Source organism: Centruroides vittatus, unplaced genomic scaffold (genome assembly GCF_030686945.1).
Source record: "Centruroides vittatus isolate TY-2023 unplaced genomic scaffold, ASM3068694v2 contig_349, whole genome shotgun sequence".
Classification (NCBI taxonomy): domain Eukaryota; kingdom Metazoa; phylum Arthropoda; class Arachnida; order Scorpiones; family Buthidae; genus Centruroides; species Centruroides vittatus.
Genome location: NW_027122172.1, coordinates 2,589,787 through 2,616,956, shown reverse-complemented (window position 1 = coordinate 2,616,956; position 27,170 = coordinate 2,589,787). Strand labels below are relative to the sequence as shown.

Here is a 27,170-nt window from a genome sequence, read left to right as displayed (position 1 = left end):
CCAGATTTTTTCTTGGGCTCGTAATAATCTCCTTCTGAAATTTGTTTAACTAATCCTCTAAAATTACTTCCGTCGAATGGCATTGCTCCGTATATAAATGTATACAAAAGAACTCCCAGACTCCAACAATCAACCTGTAAATAATTTAAGTCAAATTATATTTGAATTTTCTTTGTTTAATAAAAATTAGAAACTATTAATTGTAAATTAATGTGTCTTCTAATATATTGAACACACAGTACATTTCCAATACAGTTAAAGTTTGTTAATCTAACATCCTCTGAAAAGTAATAGATAATCTGAAATTGTCTCGTAATATTCCAGCATATTAGTATTTTGTAAATCAGAATTTAGTGCACCACGTGTCTAAACAAAGATCCCAGGTGGAAATTGAGTTGATGTTACCTGTCGGGTCAACTTTAGGATTAAGCGTATTATGATCTCCACATCATGCCAAACAACTTCTATGCAAAGAAAACACAGAACTATAAGCAATATACATCATAGACTTGTTTGAAAGGATTCAAAAACAACTGTCAGGCAACCATCTTATGGAGGCAGAAAAAAATATTGACACCCAATCTGACTGCCATTTCAAAAAACAGGTAGGAGGACCTAAAATTCTATGCAAGTAGTTAAGTAAACTAGACATAGACTACATTGCATTATGCCAAATGAACACTGCTTTGTTTTGTATTCAATAATATGCATGACTGATGTACTGTATCTTCTTTCCCACAGAGCAATTTCAAACACATGAAATTGTTTTTAGGTGCAATGTTTGGAGCATATGTAGCTTTTGAAAATCATATGTATAGTATATATATTTGAAAAATAAATGATGAATATTTTATTGCACAAAATAACATTTTTGCAGGTTTTTCAACCAATCTGAGTCCTGCACTGTGTTATCTTTTTACAGGAAGCAATGTTCACAACATTCAAATCCCGTAACTTATCAACTTTTGTGAAATACTAAAACATCCAGCAATCTGGCACCACTTGGTCCCATAGATGCCAGATTGATGAAATCCTTCCAAACTTTTATTTTACATTTTATTTTTTAAAAATAAATTTAAAAATATCTCACTATTATATGAAATACCACATATACAATGTATAAAAAAATCTTAAGCTTACTTAATGTTGCAAGATTAAATATAAATTTTAATTATTAATTAGCTGATGTTAGAGTTTGTTTTAAACCTAGAAGAATAAGCATAAATTCTAATTAATAATTTTAACATTGTACATTTTAAAAATTATGAAAATGCACATATGAAATAACAGTGAAAAGGGCAAAAATTTAAGAGATATTTATATAATAATCGAGTGTAAGATATAAAATGTATGTAATACCTCAGGACCGTAGTATGGTTTTCCTCTGACAATTTCGGGAGATGCATAAAGAGGACTTCCACAAAACGTATGTAGAAAGTTGTTTTCCGAAAATATATTTGATAAACCAAAATCTGCAATCTGAAATAAAACAATAATAATTTTATTATTTAATTGACAAGTACTATTAATCAATTTTGTTGATTTAAAATAGTAGCTTTTATTTTATTACTATTCTATTAAAACAATGAATGCTGTAATGTAATGTAATGTTCACAAAATACACGACGATGTAAGAGGAATGATTACTTTATTAAAATAACTTGTAGTAAAATTTCCTTTATTCTGACAGAACTGTCGATAAATCTAGAATGACTTAATAACAAACTCTGAAGAAGAGACTTTTTAATACAAATTATAAGTTGATATTTTTAAATTATGGAGATCCATCATATTTGCAAATATACAAGTTTAAACACGAATGAATCTGAAAATTTTCAAAAAGCATTCATTGACAAAAAGCAATGCACAGTGAGATGGCATTGAAATTAAGAAAACTTTATTAGTGTGAATACAGTGATAATGGTAATAAGTGATTAATTACATCTTCATAGCAAAGGAACGTGAGGGCCTAGATGGAATTCAAATTTTAAGGTCCGAATGTTGAATGTCTGGCAAGCTGGTAGAGCTCTCACTTTTCAGAAACAAACAAAGAAAGACTTAAAGGTTGCATATAAACAAAGAGGGTTTCTTTTGATAAAATGTAAAACAAAAAATGAAATGGGGAGAATGGCAAAGTCTAGAGAAATGTAGTCAGAACAAAATCAAGTTTAGTCATGATGTTGACCTCTCCAGCACCCTCAAAAGGTTTCAAATTGTCACAGGGTGACGAGGGGAGGTCAATCAAAAAGTGGAATCAAAGGTAAAATGTATAAAAACATGTGATTCAAGGATGCAACATTCTTGGTTCGTAGTTCTCCCATCTTGGACTTTTGTGATTCTGTGGAAGAACAATGGAAGAATTCCTGACATTAGAATAAACCTCTCTCTGCCGTGTTGCCCTGTTTCCCCCAGGTTCGCCTGTTTGCCAGAGAATATTGTTGAAAGCCGTGCCATGTGCCCCAGAACCATCAATCATAAAGCTGTCATCACGTGACTGAAGAAAAATGATGACCAGAACATTTGGACTTTGTTCAGACTTGTTTCCCACTCTCTGAGCTGTGTTACAACTTAATTTAAAGAATTGTAAGAAAACTTTTTATATTTTAATAAACGAGTTTAACGATGGCAAGCCTATCTTTGAGGGTCTTTTACACTTACAGATGATAGTTGTGACCTCTCAACTATCCTGATTAACACACCGAGTTGGCCAGCCCCACTGTGATGTCAGTGAAGTGGGATTTTTAAGTTCCTGATCTCCACCCTGTTGGCAAACCTTACAGGAACAGTTTCCCGTGGAACATCTGTACAATTTAAAAGGATCTTTAGTGTCTTGTCTCTGGGCAAAAGGAGTGCCTACATATAGCAATACAGTCTGGCACGTAGATATTGTGTACTGTGAGAGATTTGCCTATGGATGTTGAACTGCTGCTCTAGATACCTCATGCTTGCACATGGCTGACTGTCATTCAAGATGGCTCCTTAGACCAGCACACCAGCTATGGGGAACAATAGAGAAGTATACCACTCCACAGTACAGATGGGATTGAATTGCTTATCACTGGTCCTTCACATGGTTGTCATCAGTTCCCAAACAGAACTGGATTCATTGCTGAAGACTAAATGCTACCAGTCTTTAGAAGTCCACACTTCTCTATTACAGTACACTGCAAATGAAGCAAACAATGTGCTAATGGCAGAGGATGTGACAGTTGCCATACATGCAAATTTGCCTCTGTAATGGCCTGCCATGATAGAGGAAGAGACAGGTGGAAATCTTACTACAAAATTTGTCTTTGAATGAAGGACAAAAATGCTGTTGCAAACTTTGTGCTTGTCTCACAATCAGACAATTCTTTCCCAGTGGTCTGTCTTCCAAAGCTGTCCACAATATATGTGTACTTTGATGTGCAACTGTCCCAATTCCTCCTGACAGTCAGGTCAGAATATCTTAGGGGTCAGTCACTAACTTCAAAGTGCAGATTTACACAATTTCCTACAGTCTTGACTATAGGAGTCTTGGAAATATACCTCTGGGTCCAATATGATGATGTCACTGCTCACATAGCAAGAGCATCATGAAAGTCCTGAAAGAACTCTTTCTAAAGTATCTCATCTCTCTATTTGGTGATATCTCATTGCTGGCATGCACACACACATATTCACCCTTGCCATTTGCAATTTCTTCTTCTGTGCAGCTTATGTTGCTGCACAGAACTAAAACTCAAAGATGCTATCCAGCAATACCACAGAAAATGACTAGACAAGCAATGCTAAACTTTGGGGTGAGACTTCAAAAGCATGTAAGATGTGAAAGAAGTATTTGAATATAATTTTTAAAACAAAGTGGTAAGATAACACTTTATTGAAGAAACAATCATCATAAACATTTAACTTTTATTATACAGTCACAGAGGTATTACAGTAGAGCATCAATTATCTGAAACAATTCAGGACTGGAGTTGTTCAGATAACTGATCATGTATGAAAAATATATTAACCTATCACATGTTGAAATTTTTCTTCGTTGCATGTTGCTTCACGTTGAATTTTCAACAATGTTAAGCCTAATGAAAATATTTTTTAAAATAATAATCGTGGCTATTGTATCATTAAAAATTATTTCTTTATTTTGCACAAACAAAATAAATATATTGAAAAATATAAAAACAAAAAAATTATATTTCGGAAGTTATTGGAACGTTTTTGATACATCTAGTATCAAAAACGTTCTGATTTGGCACAACACACGTCCCAACACAGTCCTCAGAAAAACATCACACAAAACAAGCAAAACTCTTTCTTTTTCTTGGGTTTATCTGGAGATGTCAGCCACTTGGGCTGTATTCTCCATCAAGCTGAGACAAAACTCACAATTTACGACGAGAAAAATAAGCCTCGTTCAGATATTGGCGCATCCTTAAGTACCCTCACGTGGTTGCGCCCGTGCTGCCAGCTAAAACACGCACACCAACAAAAATAATATTGGAGTAGCCCAAGACGTAGGCAGATATTTCAGTGCCACAGCACTAGTGAAAATTTGAATTTGCCGACCGGAATGCTTTCGGTTAACCGACGTTTCGGTCGATCGGTATTCGGATAATCGACGCTCTACCGTATATATACTACTTATGTACAAAAACAAGGTATTATAAATACTGTTTAATCTTTCTTATTGTGCCTGTAGGAGATGTAGCTTGTTTATTCTCATTATATTTGTTAAAACTATAAATATCAAAGATAACTCTGAACATGCATTAAATCAAGTGATATCCAATACAACTGCCACTAGCAACATGTGACAAGTATGTTATTACTCTATACTTAACTACCAAGAAATACCATTTAAAAAAAGCACTCACTGTCAATGTATAAGAAATAAAAATAATTATTTTATTAAAACAATTTCTGAAAATTTTTTGTTTGCTGAAATATTAATTAACAGGAAATCAACAATTAGCTTGTTGTGTTAAAAGAAATTAAAATTTACATATATTTATGATTACTTTTGCTTTTAAGTATTCCACTGTTTTATATAATTTCTTTTAAATGAGAAATAAAGAAAATCATAAATTTATACGTTGCAAAATTTAATGTTAAATTTATAAATGTAATCATTAATATAAAATTAAAATGCAGTAAAGTAAATACTGTATATGATTGCATAATAAAGAATACTAAATAAATAAAGGACTCATCAATTTAAACAAGATAAAGTGTTTTTTAAGACTGTCTTTTACATTTCAGCTTTAGATCTCAATCAGGTGTTCTTAAGGTTTGAATGTTTCAATTCCATACTCAGGGTTCAAACAGATTTAGATCACTAATGAAAATAAGTAAGCATATAATATATTCGATTTAAAAGCATCGAATGATGTCTGAAGCTAAGATTACAAGTCTCAAAGAGCATTTTATCTTGTTTAAATTGATTACTCTTTCACTTATGTTCTTTATTGTGCAATGATTTTAAGAAGCCAAAGAAAATATACAAATTCACAATTTTTTAAATCTAGCAGTATATCCCAAATATATACAATACATTTATTGAACAAGTATTTTTTAACTTATTAATTTTTGTAAATTTTGTACTGAATAAAAATATTTACATAATTATTTTATTAAATTTAATTATCACTTACCTTTGCATTTCCTTTTTCATCTAATAATATATTTTCTAATTTTAAATCTCTATGGCATATTCTATTCTAGAAAAAAAAATACATTTCATTTTTCAATTACTTGAATTAAAGAAAATATTCGTAAGAAGGATTCAAATTATTTTAATAAATGCAAAACATTTACAAATGTTTACTAATGTTATATACTATAGAATTCAGATGAAAACCACATAAAAAATATACTTATATATGTATTTTCCTTTTAATATGGTTTCTAATACATTAAACTCTTCTAAAATTTAATAATTAAAAAGATTCTACTTTTTATTCTAGAACGTTCAGTTTAAAACTGAAACAAGCATATTCAGATTTTAGTTTATGTATACCTTTATAAAATAGGAATTTTTTTTATAAACTTTTCATTAAATAATCTTGTTTTCTGTTTATTTAGTGCACATAAAAATTTTAACTGTAGAATAAAATTATTACAGAAAAATTAATTGTTATCCACATAAACATAAAATGTAAAGAATAATTTACAAACATACCATGGAATATGTTGACACACAAAATGTCAAATAAAAACAACATTTGCTCTAAAAGTGGACAGAAAAATAAATGCTTTTCTATTAATATGTAATCTTTTTGAGATTTGGAACAGAATAAAATAAACATATGCATTTTTTTAAAATGTTAAACATTTATTCAAGTGGAATATGCAGAAAGGGGTCATTCAAATCTGATGTCACCAATAATTTTAAGTCCTTTTTGACTACTTACTCCCTCTCTGTCACAGTTGACTTTCCACCCTGATATTAAAATCAAACATTTCTGTAAAACAGATATATAGTACATTAATTTATTCATATTTCCTGACAAAACAATGCAAATTTAAAAAAAAAGGCCAATAGAAAAAAAATGAAATTCACTGATTTACCACAGAAGAGCCTGATGACATTGTAATTAGTAACTCCTAGACTAAAGATAATGTTATATGTCAGTATATACAAGTATCTTTTAGTGATACAGTAGACCCCCTATAACACGGGTTCGTATAACACGCTAAAAGAGACTCCTGTAACACGGTAAAACATCATCGCCAACTCGTGTCGCGACAAAATTGGTAAAACATCATCGCCAACTCGTGTCGTGACAGAATTGGTCGAATCTGGACCAACGGTAGACGAGCAGCTGGACTACTTGCCACTGTTCAACACCAAGCGTATATAGAGAGAGTTTAGGCGAGAAAGTATTGATAAATTTTTATACAGTTCTTGTGAAAAAAACATTTACAGTATTATTCAATGGCCATAAAAATTATATTTCTATTAATGATGTCTCCAATGTTCAGCGAATTCTTCACAGAAAGAATAACTTATCGGGAAACGCGTCCACCGTTCGACGAGCCGCCCCGCGACGGAAACAAGTTTAGGCAATGGCATCTTCGAACGGTGCACGCTCGGTAAGTAATCCTACAATTTTTTGTTTACAGCATAGTTTATATGGACTATTCCAAAAAAATTATATGTTTTGGAAACGTTCAAGTCAAATTAGTCTAGAATTGATTAATTTTATGGAAGAACCCCTTTCAAACAGCCGTAGCCCCTAAACTGCACACGTGCTGGGCTGCGATTGGCTCATGTATTTAAGTGACTCGCACAACACGGATTCATATAACACGGAACATATCTACTATGTTATAGGGGGTCTACTGTATCTTTATCAATAAAGGTTTAATTGTTGCTATTATCCTTGTTAATATTAAAAGTTCTACTACAGCAATTCTAATAGAGCATATTTGGTACAAAGCTTCTACTAAAATGCAACTGTTTTATTACAGAACATTTTTCATACAGAATACTGAGTGGTATCAATAAAGGATATTAATTAGATATGATGACAAGTGTGAAACTTGATTTTCAATTTTTTTTGGACAGAGCCTTTGCTTTGGGCGACAACTATTTAAAATAAGCAAGAACTTGATGTATGATTATTGATCAAAATACTTCTGCATAACGATTTTGGTACGAAATTATTTTGAAATAAGAAAATTTTGAAGAATCTTTAGAACATCTCTATTAATACTCCTCACTCTCTGTCACAAAATTTTTGTATATTCCTCTCCCCAGTGCAGATGTCATATTTGAATAACCTCATTTTATATATATAAAAATAGAAAAAAATCTTCAAAAATATCAATATTTGCAATAAATACTTAAAAATATATAAAACAGAGCAAAAATGTCCTTTTTGTTCTCCCTATCATCAATGGAAGCTCTTCATGTCATCATCCTCCTCTCTCTTTGCCAATACTTACTTATAAAAGGAATAATAATAATAATGAAAATAGAATAAAAGAATACTGGTAATATGATGTCAAGCAAATGTTAGAAATGTCATTTAAAAGTTTACACCTCTGACATATTTTTAAAAACTAGATATAATTATAAAACCAAGTTGAATATATTCAGTTTTTAAATACCAGTATAGCTTAAAATGAACATTTTGCAAGATATTAGACATATAATAATATCTATATATATAACCCATTGAACGCGTGCCTGTCCGTCCGCATAACGGTATGCCAAAAACAGCCACTAGATGCGTCCCTATCGTGTGTCATATTTCAAACATTTTAATTAACAATATAAATTATTATTATTCATTTGGCCAATAAATTATTATTTGGTCAATATAACAATATAAATAATTTAGTATATTTGTAATAGGAATTTATTATTGTCACGGAATGCCTGTAATGTGCACTAGGGGGCAAATAACAAAAAAACGGATAGTTTTGGAAATTATATAGTGGACTCCCGGAGGTAATATTTTAATAATAGAAATTTTCGGAAGGTAATCTATATATGCAACCCATTGAATGCATGTCCATTCGGCTGTCTGTCCGTGTAACGGTATGCCTAAAACGGGCACTAGAGGCACCCCTATCGTTTGTCGTATTTCAAATATTTAAATTAACAATATAAATTATTATTTAAATCAGTGATTCTCAAACTTTTTCGATCCACCGCCCCTTTGTCCGTAAAGTTATACCCAACACCCCCTAACTCATTTTCTCTTGTGTGAGAAAGAATCTCACACTTTGTGCCTTTACCGTACATTGTTCTCAACATCTGGAAACCATTAAACGCAATGTTTCCTCTTATCCGTTTAACAGAGGAAAGGGAACGACTGTCAGTGACCCCAACTTTTGCCTTTGGTCACCGTTCAGTACCCTGCCTCCAGTGCCCCCTAGATTTACTCACCGCCCACAAGGGGGCGTTATCGCCCACTTTGAGAAATGCTGATTTAAATTAACACACACTAGGGGCACCCTAACAAATGTTACCAGCAAAGGTAAATAAACAAATTAAACTATTTTAAAGTATTTATAGAATGTTTAATAACACTAAATAATGATTTTTAATTTTCCTGAAATTTGTAAAGAACGCCCACTAGGGGGCGTCCTGGACTTCTAGCATATATATAAGCCATTGTCTGTGTGTGTGTGAATTCCTTCCAACTCCTGCAAGTTTTGTCCAATCCAGATGAAATTTTGGATATATTCATTTTATGTTCTGACGGAAAATATAGCTTACTTATTTTGTGGAAATATTAGTTATAAAATAAAATATTTTATCAATTTCAGATTGGTGATTCCACTTCTGTTGCAGTGACATCACCACCTCATTTAGTTCATGCTTGACAATGAAATTTCCCTTAAGTTGCATTTTTAAATATTTTGGCAAATGGCATATTTTAAATTTACTTCATTAAATTTAAACTTAAAAAAAAAATAACCACATCATTTCAGTTTTATAACAAATTTTTAAAAATATCTTTTCATAGTGACCACATGACTTTCTATTATTCAATCGGAAGTAGCGATCTAACGAGCCCACTATTTAGAAAGTGTTATCGCTCATCTAACTAACATACGTATAATTCATCTTTGTTTTATCAATGTGAAATTGAAAAAAACTTTTTTTTCCTCTTTTTTGACAAATAGCAAAAGTCTAGGAGAAAGTGTAAGAATAAAACTGGTCAAATAAATTTTAGATCCAAAAGAATAAGAATAACCGAGACTCCTGAAGGTCACGAAGTCTGACTTGAGCAACATTGAGTAAGAATGGCTTTGTCAAGGGCTGTAGAAACAGCATCACAATGTCAATCATTGAAACAATACTAAAGTGTCTATTACTAAAGGAACAGCAAGGAAATCTTCTAAAAGTCAATAAAGAGTTTACTCAGAATGTAGTGTATAAAAAAAGTTTTATAAAGAAAGATTTTAATATATCTGTTTATGTGTGTGTAAGTAAATTCTCTATAACTCCTACTATTTTTGTCCATTCCAGATGAAATTTTGTTTTGTTGCTCTTTACAGATAGTATAAACTACTTAATTTGTAGAAATATTAGCAATCAATTCGTCTTGAATTTTTTGAAATCTCCATTCTTCTCAATTCTTCAATCTCTACTTTCTCATGAAAAGTATTCTGTCATGCTTGATGGGAGAATTTCTAGTAATAATATATTCAGAATATTTGAATAATTTAACATTGCTATTGTTGAATATAGAAAAAAGATTTTTAAAAATTGTCTAATCATCTATAAACATGAAAATTTACACCTTCCTCTCAATTTTTAGCATTCGCTGTCTAAAAATTGAACATTTTCAGCTACATTCAGATATAGAATTTGCTTAACCTGACACAGGCCACTGAATGTAGCCAAAAATGTTCATTTTTTAAACAGTAAATGCTGAAAATTGAAAGGTGTAAACTTTCACGTTTACAAGGTAGTTTCAGCTTTAGGATTTAATAAGTATAATTATCTGTTGGTGCAAAATGAAATTAACAAATCTAGTTTAAGTGATAATTTAAAAATGTTTAATTTCAAAATGAGTCAAAAATATTTTTGTGTATAAAACTGGATACAATTTACTAAAGAAATGAAATGTATGAAAGCAAAATGATTAATATAAATTCCAAGCAGAATGGCAATTGTGTTTTGATCATTAAGAAAGTTTAATGTAAAAAAACATTGTTATCTTAGTTTTTAATAATTTATATTAGAAATCAATTTCTTACAATTAAAATTTTAACTGTCGTCATTTTTTCTTCGTATACGAAACAATATAAGTAGAAGAATACAGTAAAGAATTTTAAGAAATTTTATTCATATATATATAGAGGATATTGTGAGAATAGATTATTTAGTTTCAGATTATTAGAGATGATATAAGTATTTTTTCAATCAAGTGCACGAAAAAAACCGACTTGAAGTTTGTTAGGAATTTGTATTTTTCAATGGTAATTCAAGAAAGTTAAGTGAAAATACTTTATTTCTCATAGCTTTGATTAAATCTGATTCATAATGTATTTATTCAAATAATAAATCAACTATAATTATTCTGTAGTTTATTTATAAATAACAACAAAGCATTGTAAAGCAAAATTAAGTAAGTCAAAATTAAATGGATAATTTCGACTTTTTTAAAATAAAAATTCTATAGTTTTTCTCATTTTTGTCTTAACTGAATAATTATTTGCTATTAAAATAGTAAAACGTAATTATTTACGGTATTATACTAACCTTGTGGCAATAGTAAACGGCCGACACGATCTGTCGAAATATCCTACGAGCTTCGGCTTCGGGAAGGGATTTCCTACTTTTCAAGTAATCGTACATTTCGCCACCACTAGCATACTGCATCACCAAGACTATTTTTTCCTTATTTTCAAAGACTACAAAATAAATGAAAATAAAAAAATTAGAATTCTGAAATAAAACATAAATTCAGAATATATTAAGACTAATTAATTTGAATTAATTATTATTGAAATTTGATTTAAGCATAGGTAAGTGTACTTGATTACTTAAAATTCAAAATTAATAATTTTAGAAAATTCTGAAAGAAAAGACTAATCCACAGCAGAACTTGAAACGAGAACTTATGCAAAGGAACATGCAAAGTTCCTTTATAAAATGATTTGCATCTTAAATTCAAACTAGTACAGTATTTTAATTATCATTTTTAATCAATCTAAAAAGAAAAGTTTTTCCTAATTCTTAAATGAAGTTGTTTATAATTGAGCAATTTAAAAACTTAATATTTAATATGCAAGTCTAAGAAATTAATTACATTATATTATTAAACATTAATATTCTTTAATATGTATTAAAAATTACCTTCATGTATATGTATTATGTGAGGATGTTGAACATAAGACATAATTTGAATTTCTCGGCGAATTCTTACCAAATCTTGTTCATTTTCTATTTTAGCTTTCTTAATTGTCTTAATTGCAACCTTGAAATCAAAAATTTATATAATAAGTAATTCATTTATAAAGATATATATTAATTTTAACATTAGCTAGAAAAAATAACCAGTAAATAAATTCATAAAGACTGCATATTAAGAATTTGATAGAAGCTTAATAGTTTTCGTAGTTTTTTCTAAAATTATATATCTGATGATAAGCCAACAAGCAAAAGTGTTTGGACCTTACAAGAAATAACCGTAAGAACTTCAACAAAGAAGAAAATAATAAAATTAATAATAAATTTTTTGATATTTCATGTAATAGAATCAAGACGAGTTTAAAATAATTTATTTAATATATAATTCTTTATACTCTGTGAGTATTAAGACAATCTTTTTATTTTTTCACATTTATCACAGGTTAAGCCAGACCCACAATGGAGAAGGCCGGGTAGTGAGAGATCAGTTCCAACACATGCAAGTCAGTCATTTCTGAAAAATTTAAACCAATCTAGAATGAAATCCAGTTCCTTCAAGGCAGTAAAGACACAAACTGATGAATCAACCAATTGATGCCTTTACTCCTTGAAGGATTCCGTACTTTAGGAATAATTTCAGATGAAATGATGCTTGGAAATTAAATGGAAAATGTAACAATTAAATAAATAAATAAAAACATCATTAATATATGACAAACCATACAATTAAATATATACATATAAACATTAGAAATTCTCCTGTGAAGTGTGACAGACTACTTTCTATGAGAAAGTAGAAATTGAAGAATTGAGAAGAGTACAGATTTCAAGAAATTCAACAAGAGTAACTAATATTTCTACAAATTCAATAGTTTATACTGTCCGTCGAAACATAACCGAAGCGCCATAATACATTTTAAATAACAGGCTCGTTAGATTGTTATTTCCGATTGGATAATAGAATGCCACATGGTCACTATGGAAAGATATTTTTAAAAATTTGTTATAGAAGTGACATGACAGAGCTATCTTTTTTTAAAGTTTAAATTTATTGAAGTAAGTTTATTATATGCCATTTGCCAAAATATTTTAAAAATGCAACTCAAGGGAAATTTCGTTGTCGAGCACGAACTAAACGAGGTTACCGATGTCACTGCAACGTAGGTGCGATCACCGATTCGAAATCGATAAAATGTTTATTCTATAGCTAATATTTCCACAAAATAAGTAATTAATTTTCAAAACCAACTACTTACAATCTAAATTATGTAATATATTTTTGTAATTAATTAACCAAGTTTTAGCTCGATAGTCAATCTGACTTGATCATTTGATTATTAGAACTATATGAATTGATTAATTTATTTCTAACAAAAATAAAATACAAATTTTGGTCTCCTATACTGATAGGATCCTATCCTTATGAGTCCTGTATTCAATATTCAATATGGCACACAAGTAAAGTAGGTTTCCTTATATAAACAAATTATCATCATATATGCACTGTGATAATGATACCATAACATATATAAACAAATTTTAAAAAATCAATTAATTAGATTTTAGAAATAAATACATATAATCTATAGTTGTTATTATTTCATTATTATTAAAAATAAATAAACTGTTCAGAATATTCCAAGATCTCATCTTCGAGAATTCTATACATTAAAATAAGATATCAAGTAACCATTACTATAGAAACAATGCCCCATATTCATTTTTGAATCATCATAATATATTAACAATAAAACATATTTTCTCTTTTATAACGATAAAGCAGGCACGTCTCCTATTATTTAAGGGAGTTTTTAATCTGCTCGACGTTAACGTTATTAAAAATGACAGAAAAAGAATCTCACAAATACGAGTAATGTGCAATGAAGTTTGAACTTCAGACTTTTTATTTTGTTGGCAAATAAGCAATGAATGCAACTGTATTAAAGACCGTCATTCTATTACTTCTAAATATAGCATGCTAAAAATGTCCTTATTTTATTTTTTTTGCCATAAATACAGATCATTATTAATGATTATAAAGTTTTACTATTAACAAGAAACCCCATTAGATAATCTGATTTTAGTAACTTTATCAATTACTAAATTACTTAATTAGCCAAATAAATTTCAATGATTTATAAAATTTTTGCTAAAATTTATAGCTTTCTAATTTTATTTAAAAGAAACCCATTTTATTATTTTACTATATCTGTTTTAATGAATAATCAAATGAAATTAGTTCTATGTATCCAGACACATCAGACTTTATCCCTCATTATTTGTCCAATCTACTGTGGGTCTGGACCTGCTTAGTATTCACAGAAAGTTAATACTATTATAATAATTTATTTTAATGTACTTTCTAAATAAATTGCAGATTAGTTTTAGTAATAAGATACTGCCAAACAAAATAATAAATGGATTTTAAAAAATGTACTATTATTATGAAATGTAGTCATTTAAATCTTTTAACAATCATAAACCCAAAATGGATATTGCTAATATCACTAATATAACATGTTAATAAAGGAATTAATCTGAGTCACAAACTTCAGGCTTTGCATTAGTAAGACTGAAATTTGTGTGACTCTCTGATATTTAAACAAATATAAGTTCAGTCATCAAATAATTCAGAATAATTGGAAAATTTTGTAATTACAAATAAATAAGTTAGAAATTACTATCAGTCAATCCTAAAATGATTTTCTAAATGTTTCAATTTTAGAAAGATTAAATTCTGCTATCTATTTCAAACCGTATTTGACTATTAAGTACATAATTCTTGTATAATTAGTGTATAAGAATTATTTGTTACACCATCAAACACCACTTTGATCTCTTCTGTACATGCAAAATTTGAAAAAATAGGAAAATTTAAAATATTTTCATGTATTCTATTACAGCAATGACAAAATTGTATAAAAACATTGAATGAACTACAAAGATATTTCCACTCTTCCATGCATGACGTTCGTTAAATTCCAGTGAGTCAGGACTAGTTAATGACATAATCTATGACTAGGTAGAGAAAATTTTGTCCCTAAAAGCTAAACTTTAAAAAATGAATAATGCTTCAACTACACAATACATTGAATACAAATATAGTTATTACAAGCTAGATTATTTTTATATGAATGACTTCTGTAGAAGATTGAATGGCTACAGCTAGTACGTATGTTTATAAACAAGGCGAAAGAAACCAAGATCGTGTTTACTTCTTCGGGCTATCTAACCACCGCAGCTGTTAAAACAAAGAGAACTGACATAAACATATTAGGAGGAATGACATGAGGGAGAATTAAAATAAACCTTATATGATACATAAATTTTAAAAAATATATGCTATAATAAAATAAAACGTTAAATAATATTGCTTCAAAATTTCTGTTAAAATGTCACAATTTTATAAAAATAATTGTATGTAATCACCACAACATTACTGGTATATAATTAAATAACTAAAAGCGTAATTACCAAAAAACCAGCATTAACTCACTGCAAAACGAACGTTTTCAACCGTTTTCGACGGCCATCGTCGGGTTCGATTCGATGGAATGCTTGTAGGAAAACGCACATTTCAAAATACGAAAAACCGCATGTGTTGAAGCTACGCGCATGTCCGACGTAGCGCTTTAACCAACAGTCTTGAAACTGGCTTCCTTTTTTTTTTTATTAACAACCCTGATGCTAAAAATATACCAAGCAGACAAACTTGACATAGGTCTATTTAACGTCAAAATACACCCTCCGAGCAGTCGCCAGCGAGTCCATTTCTTTAAAATTGATGGCAGTTCCCTTCCCGAATGCTTTAAATATCTCCAGCTGCTCGAGATATTTCAGGCTGGCCCGGTGATCACGTCGTTGCAGTAATCGTGCTTTATCAAAGTCCACCCTGACGTCATTGTCAAGGGCGTAAGAAGCCAATGCCGTATTAGAAAGGCATTTTTGAATAAAGTATTTATTTTATGTGTAATGAAAGTACAGTGGAAGCTTGCTAAACACAGACTGATGGAGCATGCCGCATGTACACAATTCGGGACTTTCCCTCTTTTCTTCACTCATTATGCGAAACATCGCCCGTTAAGCGAAGCAAATTTTTACAATTTGTTTTGCTCATTAAGCGAAATACTTGTTGTATGAGGTGCTCGTTAAGCGAGATCCCATTGTATTAACAATTTATTGTTATGGAAATAGTCTGATGGAAATAGTTCCACAGAACTATTTCCATCAGGCTAAAAAATTGTTAAATATTAAATTTTAAAAGCTTCTTGTAGCTTATAAGTTTGTCTTAGAAATTTGACTTTGCAAGTACTCTTAAAGAAATGGTGCAAACATATCAGGGAATCATTCTAGACACACAATATCTTCAAAACAATATAATTTTGTTCAGCAAATTCTATTTCAGAAATATCAAACAGATGCATGCAGCATCAATTGCAACACAATCTTGTTGGAACCATAAACTGCTGTGTTAGCACTTTGAAACCAGTTTTGAAATAGATCTAAACACTTTTTGTTCTCTATACTCTGTGTACCCACATTCCATTAACTAAAATTCGCATGTATTTAAGTTATCTAAAACAGAAATACTTTTTGTATGCAATTAACTTGCAAATTAACATCTTTTATTTGTAGTATGTCGCAATATATGTCGTAGAGTATAATTAATGAAACAGTCTTTCTAGTAGGCAAATTGTCAAATTTAATTATATTAGATTTGAAGTCAAGTATTTTGCATATTATTATAATGTAATGTAACACTTTGTATAATCTGATTTACTTATATCAAAAAATAGAATATATATCAATAGAAAATAATAGGCCCTAATTAAATTAAAATGATGATAAATATAAACCATTCAGATTATATTTATTATATTGTTCTTTAGTATGTTTTATATTAATATCATTATTACTATTGTTGCTTATATTGTAATAATATATGGTAATTAATACTTTAACCTTCAGATATAAAAATATATCTAGCTACTACCATAAACAGTGAACAATAGAGAGACAGTTCATATAATTACAGATTTAATGATGATTCTATTGTTGATATATCTGCAAATACAAAATACTAATCTTTTCAGATAGGAATAATACTATCGTCTATCTGAACATTTACTTTATATCCATACAATTAATATATTTTTTGTTCAGTTAATTATTTACTTATTTATACTGGTTTCAAGATTTATTTAATCCTATTTTAGAAATCCTAAATATTCTTCTTTTCAATGCATGTTACAAACACACTTACCTTTGTATTTTTTCCATTTTATTAAAATAAATAGGAAAAAAAAAACAAAAATAATTTGCTATCTAGTCTATGATCCTAAATATTTAGAAATTTTTACAAATGAGTCTTCCAGAAGTGAATCATTGGCTTATTCTTAAATACTAGATTTACTTTTGGTGCAACACAGACGGTAACTCCCTAAAGTGGTCTTTCCCAGACAATACATTATGTCTTTGTTATAGTTATAGATCTAATAAGAATAATATCAAGATATTAGAGTAAACAAAGATGAAACTGACAAACACAGACTGTTGTGATGACAAATCATATTTATTAATAACAACTATAGGTTTCTAAAAATAAACCAGGGTTTACTTTTGCTATCAATATTTTACACTAAAATTGCTTAGTTTGCATAATTAAACCTGGGGCCTATTTACAGAAAAATCTAGTAACTTGCAGATTATATTTTTAAAATGAATAAGAGAGAACTGAAAATTAAAACAAGATGTGAAATTTAAAAAACATACCACGTTTGGTACAAAAATATTTAACATTTGAAGTTTATTAACAACGAATATAATCCATTTATAAAGTTTGATATTATAAGCTAATAAAAGGATATACAAATTTAGTAAACTGGACTCTTAATTGAAAATATTTAATAAAATAAGAATCTATTTACGATTATACTAATAAATCATTAATAAAATCTAACTAAAATAAAATAAATTAATGATTTTGAAAACGTAAAAACAATACCATAGTTTTTTCTTTCTGCCAAACTTTAAGACTTATTCTATGGCAACTTTCCAAATAAAGTTAAAAAAATATAAGTTACTATATATTTGTATCAGACACAATATGTTAGAAATATTGTTGAATAATATACCACAAAAAAAAAAAAAGCATACCCATTAACATGCCAAACACATTTAAACTAACGACAGAAATAAAATTATTATTATATACAAGATATATTTTTTTAAAACTATTTATCTGTAAAATTTCTTTTTGTTTGAGCAGTTTAATGCTAGCCATTAACCATTTACTCATACTTAATTTGATCTGCGGATTAGTAGTTAATGCTGTGTGAAAATTAATGACAAATTTTTGTTTATAAAGTATACGACACTAACTTTACAGTTATAATTTATTTTCTAACTAATAAGAAATTAATTTGTATATTCATTTATTTAGATAGCTACAAATGTGAGTTTTATGTAATTATATAATAAACATTTTTAAAAATAAATAATTTTATTTAATAGAATATTCAGTATAATGGATCATTAGCAATTAATTTTCCATGTTGCAGAAGTAAAGCTTCATCAGAATGCATTTTCTGTATTTATAATCTTATTTATGTTTTTTTATTTAAAAAATAATTTAAATTCTATTTTACTTGGAAGAACATAAAAAAGTCATTAATTCAAAAATACATATTTAAATAAATAAATGTTGCTTAGAAACAGTTGACAAATTTAATGACTCCATCTAAAAATGAATGTAAAATTTTATCTCACCACAATATTGTACTTAGACTATTTAAATTTAAATATGTTATTCATAAACAAGAGATCAAAAACATCTTGAGCTTAAAGAAAATAGTTTATAAAATGTTTATGATAATGACCTCGTCATGATCACGATAAAAAGTTTATTGTTTAAAAATTATCACCAATATTACAGATTCAAGTATATAGTTCTTTATAATGACAAAAATCACAAACCAATTCAAATTTCTTACGTATTTTTTTAAGTACGGTACTTATTTTTAAGTATTGAAAAACCGTTAAAGAAATTTGGTTGTAATTCAATACATTGCAAACACTTTTTAAAATATTTTCAATTTAATACTAAATAACAAGAGCCAGAGGAAATTTAATTCATTTTTTCTTTGTGACAGCAACAATTTCTCCTGTCACTTAAAAATTTTTTTCTTCTAATGCCTTGGAAGGAATTGACAAACAAAAGTTGGCAAAGAATCGAGCTGAAAGGACATTATAAGGAATTTGCAGAGTAGGATATACATTTGTGCATTTTTATTTTATTGTATTGACATTTACTTTTACAGTCTTTTGTATCAACAATAAATTTATTTGCTGAATAAGACACTTTGTTTTCAATTGTATTAATATAAAATATGGCGTTTTGTGCCAATAAAATAAAAGCGCAAATTTAGTTTTTAAAAAATTCGCAAAAAATATATTAACCGGTAGATGACTTACAAATATTTTTGTTTCATATTAAAAGTCTAAGAATGTATTATGTGTAACTAATTTGCTTTCAAATAAAATACAACAAAGCAACTTTATCTGAAAAAACTTTTCTGCATAATATTTTAAAATTTAATTTAATTTTTCTAAATTGCCACAAATTTGTTTTAAGATATTCATTTTCTATTTCTTAATTTTTATTTATTATATGTTCATAAGAGTCATAACATGGAATTTTGATTCTCGAGGCAATATTTACGGCCAAACTTCGACATAGTGCCGTCCTCTATAACATTACCCTTATAAGGCACCAAGGAATTCTCAAGAGCAGATCTTCTCATAAAATTTTAGAGAATCCTTCAGTATCTATGAATTGCTAAATCTATAATTTTACATTGCAAATGATATTGGCTAGCGCAAAATTATGTGATTTTCAAACTCTCATTAATATATATATCTTACTATTTGGAGGCCGTTCAGTTTAGTGCTAAACTCGATTTAATGCCAATTTTAGAACCAAACAAATGGCAGCACTAAATCAAGGTTTGACTGTACATTGCCGTGCACGTTTTAATAGCATACACTGATTATTAAAAAAACCAAAGTTTTTCGATACATTTCAAATGGTATAGCATTTAACATTTTATCGACAATTCTTTTTCATTTATCCCTGCAACAAATGTCCTCCCCAGTTCCTCTGATATTCATTAAATTCATAATCTATACAAATTAAAAATGGCATCTGATTTTCTCTTTAATATCAATAGAAAATAATACAGTATAGAAAAGAAAAATTGTATTTATATAATAAATGAGAGTAAATAATCAAAATGCAAAATCAGCAAAATAAATAAGTTAAACTTTTACTACACATTTTCAAGTTCTATCGAACCGACTCGGCAAATTAGATTTCTATCAACCGCATCACTTCCAATCATAAATGACAGCAGATTCTAATCGAATATTATAAATACAATTGATAGAACTCTAATGCTGAGTCATCAGAGGATTTGAAAATGTTTAATAAAAATTATTTAATTTCATTATTTGTCAACTTTATATTAGCATCTTTTAGTCAGGAAATAAATGATACGATATTTTACAAAATAATATAATAAATTATATATTACCCCTATAAAATAAGAGAGAGAGAGAGAGAGATACAGATTATAACAGAAGAGACAATAAAGTGTTAAAATAGATAATGTATCCAAAATTGGAAATAAAACATAACAATTAGAGACTAAAATAAGGAGAAAACTGAATCTGAGACAAGAATTAGAAAATGCGAAGGTCCTAGAAATTTGCCAAATAGTGCAATTAAAGAAGTCATTAACTGAGAAAATCCCCCGAGATTATTGGCTATTTAAAAAGGAACAAAAAAGAACGAAGAAACAAAATAAAAAAAGCAGAAGTTTAATGCTGAAAATAAGTGTCAAGATTAAATTCTAAACTCTGACAACTAAGTTTTATGAAAGTATAATTCAAAAGAAAATTTTTTTTTTAATGAAAAGAAATCAATTTTATTTTAATTACTTTGAGAGAGATAATTATATTCAATATAATTTCAGAGTTTAAAATGTGGCATAAGTTTTCTGCTAAGTTTATCATAAATTTCTTGGAAATAAATATAAAAATATTTCAGAACATTTGAGAGAATTAGTGAAGTAATATTTCATAAAAAATAATTAAATTTAAGTGCTTGCTTAAATTTCCTGCTTGAATTTAACTGGAATTTATGAACATACATCTGATACTGTAAATGATATGTTCATTTGCCAATGTATCAAATATATTTTTACTACATACTTTTTCTTAAAACTGTTTTTAATTCTATAACTTTATCATGTGATAAGAAAAATAAAAGGTCGCAGATTTAGTCTTTCTTTGAGTCTTCTTTTTTAAATGTTGATATTTCTGATTCATATATACTTATATATATATATATTTTTTGTACAATTTTGTTTAAAAAATTAAATACTCTCTTATATAAGCAACTGATATTAATTTCTCATAAGAATATCTTTGAAATCATAACAAGCAATTATTAAATAAGAGAAAAATATAGTCCTATTAAAAAAAACTTATAGTCCTTATTAATATTTCATACAATATATGATTTAATTGTATTTAAAATAAAAATTTATTTTAAATTATTAAAATGAGTTATAATATATATAAATGTATACTGAATAGTATAACTTAGTAATTATTTATAGTATTATGACTTCTACTTAAAAATAGATTGTAAGTCATCCTGTTAAAGCACTAAGTTTACTGTCATGCTACTAAACCAAATATATATTATATACTTATATATAATATATACTATTTCTTTGATAATATAAGAATCTTCCTGTACCAATTCCTGCAAAACTAATAAGACTGTTTACAGTTAAACTCAGCCAGTGTCAATAGGAGTTCACACTGGCTGAGTATAACTATATCACTTGTAGACAATGGAAATTTTTTAGGGACAAACCCATGTTTTTCTTGTGCTATGTGCACCAGGTTTTGCTGGTGGATGCGGGCTCATAAAAAACACAATTATGTCTTATGAATTTATCTATAGTACATACATACATACATATATATATATAATACATGTGTGTATGTGTTTTTGTTTGGTATAGTTATAACATCATAGGTAAAATGAAATACATATAAATAACAGCACAGGTAAAAACTGGAACAGTACACAAAAATGAAACTAACATCTGAATATGCAATTTCCAGCAAATAACTTAATTTCATTTTTAAAATACATAAACATATATATTTTATTAAGTACTGAAACTTCAGTATAAAAAAACAATTATATAATTTCTAACTTAAGATTCTTTAATAGATGTTTGCTGTTTTTGTTTACAACGTGAAGGATTTTTCATTTACTTTTCAGTATTCTATAAATTACTGTTGTATGACTTATCATTTTGCTTGTTAAGCATTGTATGGGTCATTTAACCCTTTTATAGTATTTACATTACATTTCTGTTTTTAAAAAATGTAAGAATATTCATTGATTTTCAAGAAATATATGCAATATGATAGAGTATGTAGCTTGCTTGATAACAGTTGTTTTTTTTAAAGAATGCAAAAAATTATGTGCTCAGAATGTTCCAATAAATAATTTTGTTCATTTCTAGTTTTAAAATAAGAGCATTAGGTTACCAATTGAACAAAAATTAATTTGCTTTTATTTTTAATGTAAGTCTTGATTAATTTAATAAACGGACCAAAATGACCAATACATAAGTAGTTAGGTAATTAAAATTATCCATAACACTTGTGGGTTAAGTGTATTTAAAGAGATAAATATAAATAATCGTTCTGTTTAATTTAATCACAACATAAAATATAAACTTGGTATCACTGAGTAAATGCAAAAAAAGCAAACGAGTAGTGATTTTAAATTGTACGAGACTAAGCGAGCATGGACTCAAGGGAAAGTCCTTTTATAAGTTTATACAATATAAAGACTGCATCACACAACACTTGATACTAAGCAAGGTCTGGAATCCTAACTAGGGTAGAATTTTAAATACTGGCCAAAATCTAATATCAATGATCATGCATTTGTGTGTCTCTCTGACTGCAAAAAGCATAAGATCTAAACAAAGATCAATTGCCTAAACCTAAAGATGCAATAGATTAAATGATTATACAATTATTTTTATTAAGTTACTATAATATTTTCAGTTTATAAATAATTCTTGACTAGTAAATATATTAATATTTCTTAATTATAAAATCAAGAAAAATTATTTAAAAAATTTTGGCAAACTTATCTGTCATCGTAAATTTACTGTTAATAAATTTAATAATCAGAAATTACTATAGTAAATAATATTAATTAATGTTTAAATTGTAACTAGAAAACTGTTCAAAATACTATTTAATTAAAGTTGAAGAATATTATTAAATGTGCTAATATAATTATAAGCAATATAGATTTTATTCCTTAGAAGCCATTATATGTAAAATTTCTTTAAAAATATGTAACCACATTTGTCCAATTTGTTCCAATTTAAGAAGCTGTATTTATTTGATAGGACTTTCAACAAATGCAATGCTTCACTTTCAAGTATTCTTTGATTGCAAATTTGAACAGAATAATCTTTTAAAACAACTACACTAAGAGAATCCTGTTTAAATTTGTAATCTAAAAGCATAGTGCCTTAAAAAATTATCATCAAAAATACATATGGCTTCTTAATGTGTTAAAGTTTATGTTGCAATTGTTTACAGTAATCAGTTCCTCCATATTTATTTAGCTAATAATTTAGTTAACAGTCAGTATTTGCAATAACAGAGTAACTCAGTTGGTATTTTTAGAAAAATATTACAAAATTAATAAGTTTAAATACAGCAGATTACTTTTACCAAGACAATGTTATTTTTATATACGTAAGCAAGAGATAATTATTTAAATATACTTTGAATCATCAAAAAGTAAAAAAAAAAGATCAAAACTCAATCAACTATTAATTATAAAATTTAAATATAAAAAAAATTAATAATTTAGTAGTTTAAATTGTTCTGAAAATCATCAAAGTTTATTTTGGAACGTTTAACTAAAACCAAGAAAAACTTTTTAAATTTATAAAACAGTTTTATTCAAAAGTAACATTTTAATGTTTTTGGCATTGTACAATGTTTTTTTAAACCACTCAATGAAAAAACAAAATAAGACAATAACTAATTTTAAAAATTTAGAACAAAACACTTTTTGAATTACAGATCGATAAATAATACTTTTGCCAATATCAAGAAAAACATATCACTCTGTAATTGTTAAATTCAATATCCTCAAATGCTTAGAAAGTTTTTAAGAAACTGTAAAATTCAAGAAGCTAAATTTTAATTATTCTAAAAATAATTTCATTATCTATATGTGAAAACAAAATTCAACACTACCACATCATGCTATTATTCAGTGTGTTTTTAAAGCTGTAGGAGATAGTTCGTTATCACTAGCTGCATTATATTAGTTTTATTGTTCTTTTTTTCAAGCTATCTCACTTCCCAAAATACTACCTGCAATTTTCCTGATATATTTTTGCTGGAGTCTAACTCCCGAATAACCTTCTCAAGTGTTTAAATTAACACGCATTTTTTTTAAACAGTGTTTATTTTAAACAGCTCGCCGACAAAACCTTTAGTTTTTTTTATGTATAAGTTATAATATACGTTTCACCATAATTAAATTTAACATAATAGAAAATGTTATGATATCATGATCCATTATTATACAATTAATAATGGGAATACATTAATCATTAAATATTAAAATAAGACTAAATATTTATATCATAATTTCCATTATTTATACTATACCTTTTTGCAATTCTATGATCATAAAAAAAATTAAGCGTAAATCAAACATTTCAATAGAAACAAGGCAGGGACTATCTTAAAACCCATAATTTACTTTAAATCGTATTTTTATAAATAAGTATTTTAAAAATTTGATGATTAAAACGTAAAGAAAAAAAATATTTTACTTATAAAAATATTAAACTTTTATTTATAAAATATAACAACAATATTATCAAATTCTTTAAATAAAAATTGCAGCTTTGTACGTAAAAATAATTTAAATTATAAATAAAAATTTAAACTATCAAGTCTTTAATTTCAATTTGTCAATTTAAAACTTGCTAAAAGTATATAATAACTGTTAATAACTGTAATCTAATCAATATAAATGAATAATTCTGTTAAAAACTTTCATTTAAATACGACGATGATGATAAAAATGTTCAATTTTAATACGGAATTTAAAAAATCTAAGGAATATTAAATCTAATTTACGGAATCTAAATTTAAAACATAATAAATAGAAAATAAATTACATATTAATAAGACATAACATTTTGTTTAAGATTTCCTCAGATAGCTTAATTTTTGCTGAATAATCATTGAGAACAAGGCCAGACACTCAAGAAAATAGGCCACATGCAGTATACTTTTTGAGGTGTCAGTGCCAAACATGTGTTCCTAGTCTGCTGATTAGACAGGCAAGAAAAAGAGGGTATTGCTCTTTAACAAGAAACTGCACATGCTTGAAATGGCTCCATACTGTTTGCATAGCTATATTTAGACTTTCATCCCTAAATTTTCAAATTTAGATGAAATGAAATATAATTTTACTTCCTGTTTAAATTACATAAGATGTATTTTTCTTATATATTTAAATTTTAATGTAAATAATTTACTTTATATATATACATGTGTGTGTATGTATATGAAAGAAAAGTTATGTATTTTTTATTTCCTACTTATATATGTATAAAAAAATGTAAAAAATTTTGAAATGAAAGATATTTATATATAATATTTTACATGTATATTATTTATAAAATATATACGTAGATGTGGAAATTTTACAAATAATACGTAATGTATTAATTATCTTGTTCTTATTGTTATTGAATTCTAGAGTAATATGCTTTTGTTACGATACGAACAAATAATATAGCAGGACGGTTATGTCGACTTTGAATTTAGATTTACATTTGTCGTCCTACGTACACGTATTTGTCTTACCTTAATTTCGTTCGTGTTCCGAAAAGAGAATCGTAGCAAATAATAAATAAACTGGCTTTTGTCGACTGTGAGTCACACCGACGGTAGCTTCTTAACCTTACTTTGTTCGTGTTCCCAATATATAAATATTTTAAAGTATAACATTAATTGTTGTAATGTGAAAATATAATTTAAGAAATATTTTCAATTAAGTGTTCCAATTTAATTATTTGATTTTAAAATAATATATCAGTACAAGGTGGCACAAAAGTCATTATAAACCATTATAAAGACTAAATTGTTGATCTATTCGGATGTTTTATTACTTAAAAACTTTACAAGAATTCTTCTTCTTGCCGATACTTAAATTATAATATTTAATCTTCCGACTGTTCGAGTAATTCACATAGTTAACCGACGTTTTGGCCATCCTTCAATTTTTAAAAAATAAATATAAATGTATAAATGCATATTCAATATAATATACCTCCTGTAGAAGAGAGGTGTTTAATATGTGATATTGTTATTCAGTTCTACATGTACAAAAGTGAAACAGATTCCATCACTTGATCTCATTCATCTTTCCTCATTTTAATGACAAAAATAGGTCATTTAAAGAAAAAAAAATTGCTATATCTTTTATTTCATTTAACTATTAATTTTGAATAATTTTTGGCTAATCAATTTAACTTTAAAGAATACAGTGACAAAATCTTAAAATATATACTTGATTTACATAATACATTTATAGTTGTTATTGTCAATAATTTTAGCGATGGACTGCTGTTTTACAATACTAAAATTTAAATCTGAAAATTAATGAAAGTAAAAATAGAAAGCATTTTTCTAAAACCTATTAAATAAAATTATGGTATTTTAAAAAACATTATTTCATCCAATACAAAAACTAAAATGGAATTTTAAACATAGTCAAACCTCTGTAATCTGACACTGATGGGATCAAAAATTGTGTTGAATTATCAAGGATATTGAATTACTAAAACACTACTCTAAAAGAGATTAATTTAAAATTTATTAAAACTCAGAAATCTTATACTATTTTGGAACATCAACAATTTGTTTTTGAAGATAACATTGGATTTAATTAACAAAGATGGTTCTTTCTTCAAGAAAACGAAAAAAATTTTTATTTATTAATTTCAATGCAACGCTATGGGTAATTACAGTAAAACTTCCCTAACTCGAAGCTCCGAGGGGCTGGAAAAAACTTCAAGTTACAGAACAATAGAGTAAAAAATGCTGATTCTGAATAGATTTGTACTTTTACCTCTCTTGCATTATATTAAAAAAATCTTTGATA

At 27.5% G+C, this 27,170-nt stretch overlaps 1 protein-coding gene across 1 annotated transcript in view; it reads right to left on the bottom strand.

Annotated features, from left to right (window-relative positions):
* Positions 1 to 27,170, bottom strand: part of LOC136974416 (uncharacterized) — a 50,515-nt gene that overhangs the window by 5,905 nt on the left and 17,440 nt on the right. The window contains 5 exon segments of the mRNA XM_067269285.1: positions 2 to 134; positions 1,360 to 1,479; positions 5,637 to 5,702; positions 11,210 to 11,361; positions 11,807 to 11,927. Of these exon segments, the coding sequence (XP_067125386.1) occupies positions 2 to 134; positions 1,360 to 1,479; positions 5,637 to 5,702; positions 11,210 to 11,361; positions 11,807 to 11,927 (592 nt within the window).